The 6,579-nt window shown below is 37.6% G+C and overlaps 1 protein-coding gene across 1 annotated transcript in view; it reads right to left on the bottom strand.

Moving 5' to 3' along the window:
* FAM96A (family with sequence similarity 96, member A) overlaps positions 1–6,107 on the bottom strand; it is a 7,065-nt gene extending 958 nt beyond the window's left edge. Inside the window, exons 1-4 of the mRNA XM_009321510.1 lie at positions 6,066–6,107; positions 4,245–4,449; positions 2,443–2,492; positions 600–645 (exon numbers count right to left, since the gene is read on the bottom strand). Of these exons, the coding sequence (XP_009319785.1) occupies positions 600–645; positions 2,443–2,492; positions 4,245–4,449; positions 6,066–6,107 (343 nt within the window). The remainder of the gene's footprint in view (positions 1–599; positions 646–2,442; positions 2,493–4,244; positions 4,450–6,065) is intronic.
* Positions 6,108–6,579: the final 472 nt, after the last annotated feature.

Raw genomic sequence — 6,579 nt, 5'->3', positions numbered from 1 at the left:
AGGGAAAGAATGTAAGATGCACTAATGACATGTCTTGAAATCAAGCGTGAAATTTGTGATAAATTAGTAGTCCAAGTTCTCCAGGTTCAATTTCTAATCAAAAGAAATTATTTTCCCCATATAAAGATGCCTAATGCTTACAAACAAAAAAGCCTGGAACATTGCCTGGACAAAGGCTTTAACAGCTCTTTAAGCCAGTGATTGGCTACAGCTTTGGAAGAATTTTGATGCCCCGCAAGTTTTACTTTAAACATTAACTGAGAAACATATTTTTGTTATGATGATGTTAAGATAGCAAGATCAACCAGTCAGAAAGTTCTTCATGTTAATTATTCAGCAGCACAGTAGCAACTTCTTTTGCTATAAACACAACAACACCTGCAAGAACTGTGGGGGTTTTGTTTAAAAAAACAAAACAACAAGAAGCGTATGTTCACAGTACCAATACAGCTTGTGAAACAGCCTCAATTACATGTTTCATTTTAAAGCTTTAACAGTGTATTCATTTCTGAAAAGGATAGCAAGGTAGAGGAAGAAAAGGACTTCTCAAAACACAAACACACAGTCTAAAGCTGCACTCATTCATAAGCTCTACTTACTGTCTTCTTCAGTGGAATGTGTACCTTCAGATATGTAGATTTCCAGCTAGAGGAGAGATCATTAATGTTAGATGCATACATCAACAGTTGAATATATTCATTATTGGAAGAAAAAAATTTTACAGTACACATACAACGCATGTAGTTCACACTTTTGAAAATGTTCACCAACAACGAAAGGGGATCAATGACAAGAACTGATCTTAGACTTCACTGCAACACAATCACAAGACAATCTCCTCCCCCATTTCACAGAGGTCCCAATAATCCTTCTTCAAAATTGTGGAGGCATTCATTCCTCACTAACATCAACTACTCTTGTGAAAAAGTAATTGCAGTTAGGCTACTAGAAACAGAGTGGAGAATTGGCACTACTTTTCCAACAAGTTCTCTGCAGGCCACAATTCAGGAACAATTTGTTTAAAAGCCACCAGAAATGCAAGTGTCACTTTACAGGCTAAGCACTCTTGAAAAGACATCCTTAAGAATCTCTTCCCAAAAGTTTTGCTCAATGATGAGAATCACAGATATTCTATTTGAAAATGGTAGTGTAATGCAGTATCTATTTCCTGCATGGGAACAAATTGTAAGACTAGAATCTAAACAGACCTAAATCTCCTTCATGCATTTAACAGGCCTGGGAAAAACAACAAAAAAACCCCTCACACATGTTGAGTTACAAGGAGATCTCATAAAACTGACATACCAAAGGAAAACCAAGTAAACGCATCCTATGCCTTTTATCTTATCTCACTGAAGCTAAACCTATTTGTTACCATGTGTCCAGCACAACAAATCACTGTCTACCTAATTTTCTAGAGATGCAAGTCTCACTTTACACTGTTTAACTGGAAAGATGAAGCTAGCAGCTATAAAAACAAAAAACCAACAACAAAATATCAACACCAGAAATCCTAAGCTAATGAATTTATACTTCAAATTATTTCAGGCAAGTTTCTAAAGGTCTATAAAAGACTATACTTGTCATTAAAGGTCTACTCTTAGTTCCTGCTAAGACCCAAACAGCTTTCTTTAAGGATATATTAACCCCCTATTTCCTATATAGTTTCTGACGCACAAGCAGCATAGCCAGGGCTGGCACCTGTTAGGGACAGTATATTGACCAGGGTCAGGCCCATATGCCATCTATACAACAGTTCCTAAGACACAGGTCATAAAGAGATTCCTTCAATGCAGTTCCAGTTTTGAATTCTGCAGTTTTTCTAAACTCTAATGAACCTGTTCTGAAGTTTTTAGAATGATTCCTAGACGATGCCTACATAAAGTAGTGGAACTACCCTTAACCGGTTTCTAACTGACGACAGAGTAGTTGTCTTGCTTTCAGGTCACACTCACAGAGGGTTGGTCCACTGGAGACAACTCAGATATTCCAAATGGTACAGCAGAGTCAGTAACTATTAATATTTTATATTTATGATGCTTAGATATATTGAAATATTGCAGAACGCCAAATTCACTTTCCCCCAAGGCAAGAGTATGACTTTGATTCTTTGTAGCACTGGATTTGAAAACACCCTCTCTTCCACCAAGCAAGAACCCGAATGACAGCCGGTGAAGAAATCCCTTGAAACACAGTGTACTTCAGAAGTGCAGCAATAAATGGTCTTTTGTAAAGGAAAGGAAGAACCACAGTTATTCACAGATCCCTCCACGTGCTACACTGTACTGCAACATTCAGTCCATAGGCAAATGACAAGCTTTAAAAAGACCCCACCCTTAATCACAGCTTGCAAGTTACTTGATCCTGCAGCATACACTCTTCTAAAGAGAACTTGGCATACATTCATGTAGTTTAAAGCAAGTTCCAGAACAGATACTTTACCTTATGTCTAAAAGGCAAACATCTCTGAAGTTTTATTCTTAAACAAAGGCCTGTTTAAACAAAACAGATAAGAGATTTTCTTGTAAAATTCAAGGTTTGAGGTGCATTTTCAGAGAATCCATATTTAACATTCAAAAACCACCAGTATAATTGACAACCTTCTCCTTTTGTATTCTGAGCAGCACAAGCCACAGAGGAGACTAAATAATTTGTGGTTTGACCCTTTGGACGTAGCTTCTCAGTTAAGCTCATAACTGCTTTACAAGCTTAGGAGGTCTCTGGTCTCTAAACACCTCCTGGAAACACTAAATACAGACAAATTCCTCCAGTTCCAGCTTTCTTCTATATTTTTGATAGAGCTTTCCGGCTGTCACTGTGGCTGCATCTGTACTGAGAAGAATGCTTGTTTTGTTTTCTAACGTTTGTTAAAAAAATCCAACATAAATTGCTTGAAGAACACAAGCCTGCAATGACTTGGGGGCAATTCAAGCTCATAACTTCACTATTTAATGTCTAACGTACAGACTGAGCAGAGGAGTGTTGCGGTTCATCTTTGGGAGCGAGATCCAGGTTTGGGGACACCCCTACCACTGGCCCATTGCAGTTTCCCCACAAGGCCTGGCTTTGTGATGAGCTATGCACAGACAAAGCCATACCGCAGCCCCCGTTTGTCCTCAGGCTGAGCCAGTGGTAACAGCAATAGAAAATACTCCTCAAAAGAACTACCAGCTTAGCATACTCTGTACAGATAAGGAAGTTTGGAAAAAAAACTGTTTACTGCCTACATTCTTACACATGCTACCCAACTATTTAAAACACTTACCATAACCCTTTCCTGTAACAGCATGAGGAACTGTGCTTCAGAGGTCACACAATACTGATAACAACTGCACAATCAAACAGACATCAAAGACCTGGCTGACATTTAAGTGCTGAGAAGATGATTAGCACGAAGTTTAAGATTTGACATGTACATCATTGATCCAAAGGTCTGAGCCTTAACCCACTAACCCTCCTAACAGGGTCAAACTATAAATAAATTATTACTGTTTGGCATGCTAATGCTTTACTATCTATACTTTACTTTCTACATAAAGCTGCAAAGGTTTATTTGGGCATAAATACATTTACTTCTTCATTAAATTAAAGACATATTTTCCCTTAAATTTTTAAAATAGACTAAGAAATCGTAGTATTCATATATGCTGGTAAGAGTTGCTAACCTCAGTACATTTACACAAATAATTTCAGAGATCTCAGACATGATTTTTCAGACATGATCTCACCACAAATAATAAGGAAGAAAAAAAGCAAAATAAGCCAGTGTAGATTCTCATTCAACTTAATTGCTTTCAAACTCCTAACAGTCCAGATTTTTTTTTGTATTTTTGGATTGCATGTGGGGTTTTTTGTACATGTGTGGGAATGGAGAACAGTCCATAAGGTAAGGGAAACAATCATAAAGTTTTAACATTTTTTTAAATTTAAGAGCCGACAAAATTTTTAATTTAACATTACTAAAATAATTTGGAAAATATAAAGAAGGAATTCTGTACCACTTCCCAGTAAATTTTTGAGAGCTTCTCTTTGAAGAGTTTCCCTCATTTGATAAAAACAGATGGATGTCTCCACATTTCTTCTGGATTTGTTTGTTTGTATTGCTAGTAGGGTTCTCAGGATGAAAGTCCTGGTCAAACTGCTGGCAAAGCAATACTGAATTTTAACTAAGACTGATGTTATTCAGACAACTTAAAATTAACTTTACGCTCATTGTTACAGATTTAATTAAACAGAAATCTTACCAATGAGAGTAGCCAAAGAGCAATGAGGTACTGTTGGTGTAAACCTGATGATAACCAGATATTCATCTTCACCTATCTCATGCACTTCAACACAGCTTTCTGTTACCACTTCCAGTTCTTCTAAAGTATTAGGTTTCTCCGGGTCCCGGATAGTACGGATTATATCTAAAGCAGAAGACAAGTGACCAACAATAAAGTACCTTTCCTGAATTTAATAAAAGGTACTTTTATTAGAGACCATCTTCCCAGCATTGTTTATTTTGCTCCTCTTCAGAAAAGGCAGAGCTGTAAATATCAGCGATACATTATCTCACAAATTGCTTCAGAACTGGGCAAATTGAGGCATTTATTGTGCACGTATTTTTCACATTCCAGTTCTAAACTTGCTATTATTTTTACAATCCCGTTATAATAAATAGAAATCAAAACATGCCTATTAAAGGATATGTATTACCTTCAGAACTACAGGTAATTTAATATTAGCCTATCCAAAAGACATACATAGATGTAGTATTTCAGAGAGGTTGGCTTGCCTTTCAGGTTTTGCAAAATCTAACTTATTAGCAAGACAAGCCAGATTTCCTTCTCAACTTCTCTCCACTTCCCAGCCTGGGCCTCACAGATAAGTTTTTGAAGCCATCTTAAGGAAAGCCAATAGAAAAATAATGCACTAATCTATATTTATCTGTAACAATGGTCACTTCCGTAGCTTGTAAAATGTGGAGATCAACTAGTTTTAATATACCTGTACAGAAAATGATAAGCAGCATTGCCTTTTATAGAAGCAACGTGTTCTGGATTAGCTTAAGGAGGTTTCATCACACAATGAAACAGAATTACATTTATTGTTGCTTTTTCCATAGAGCAAAAGGTTTTAAAGTAATATTCAAAAGGTACAACATTTGATTATAGGGCACTGAAAAACAATGCACAAGAGAGTATATGAACTCAGTAAATTTCCTAAAAGCCTGAAAAAATAAGTCTCTGCATTTCAATGTATTTGCTGAGTAATGGTAGCATAGAAGGAAAGGCAATGAGATCTCTAGCCTATTCACATCTGTGCCACGTACACGGCATAACTGGAAGAGACACTAATTTTGACAGCGAAGGCCAAATCTAGGAAGTTCACAGCTGTCACCTCTCACTCACTTCTGCCTTGTATGCAGTCGTTTGCCCCTTAGAAATGCAAGTACAAGCGTTTCTGGTATAAATAAGGTAACTAAAGGGATACAGGTTAAGATCACTTAAAAAAAAAAAACAGGTTAAAAAAAAAGAATGGGGAAGTATTTTTAGCTAGCTGTAGTGATTTTCTTTTTAGTGTAGCCCTACCAATAGCTCTACTACAATAGCTAACTGTATTGTGAAAGCAAATGTGACACCAGCCTTCGCTACAGCAAATTACTTCAGTCTATCTTCACGTACAGACAGACCCACCCAGCTCTTAACTTTGAAAGGCTGTTTTCACTCCTTCCCTGCCATTAAGCTGATAGGCCCAGCCTCTCAGCAGGCACCACAGGCATAGCAATATGGCACTAATGTTGCTATATTATTTCCAGGCAGGAAGGAAGCGGGCAGGAACGGTAGTTCATGTCTGTCTGGACTCCATCCATGCAGGCATGCCCTAAAGTCTCTGACCTGTGAGGGAGGAAAAGACTTATATCTGTACAGTTGAATAAGCTTTCACTCCTGGTACTCGCCTCACCTTCTCAGAACCTCTCACCCTCCTGCAAGGGCTACTCAAATTGCTCTCAAAACCTAGGTAATCCTTTCAGCAGGGCTGGGAAACACTTGCTGTCCAAAGTAAGCTGTCATCACTCATACCATAAAACAGAATTTGGGATCAATGAGAGAACTTAGCCCCATTCCCTAATTTCCAGGGAAGCAGACAATTGCTTGAACCATTCGGAAGCCCCTAGCCTCTGTTTCTCTGTCTACATCATAAGGATGTGATGCTGCTGAATTACAAACTAGAAGACGCAGTAGATGCCACAAGGCTATTTGTTCTGTGTTCCCAAAGAATTGCTACCTGTCCCCTCAGTTACATTAGGGATCATGATGGTAACAAGCCAACAAACTGTCTAGCTTTATTAGAATGTTTTCCACCAAACAGATTAATAGTCTCATTTGTCAGACCGCTAAAAAGTATTTTCACCTTTTTTCCATTGTTCTGTCTCTATTATCACTTTTTGCTTAAAGTCTAGCCAAACAAGCCATCTCAATGAAAACAGAAAGACTACTTAAAGAAAATGTTTTTGATCCTGCAACATCTAACCCCATTTGATTTTAAGCAGGGGAATTCTCACTGAAATGACTTTTGATGTTTTATCCATAATAA

Source organism: Pygoscelis adeliae, unplaced genomic scaffold (genome assembly GCF_000699105.1).
Source record: "Pygoscelis adeliae isolate BGI_AS28 unplaced genomic scaffold, ASM69910v1 Scaffold13, whole genome shotgun sequence".
NCBI classification, from domain to species: Eukaryota; Metazoa; Chordata; class Aves; order Sphenisciformes; family Spheniscidae; genus Pygoscelis; species Pygoscelis adeliae.
This window is presented reverse-complemented; position numbering and strand designations above follow the sequence as displayed.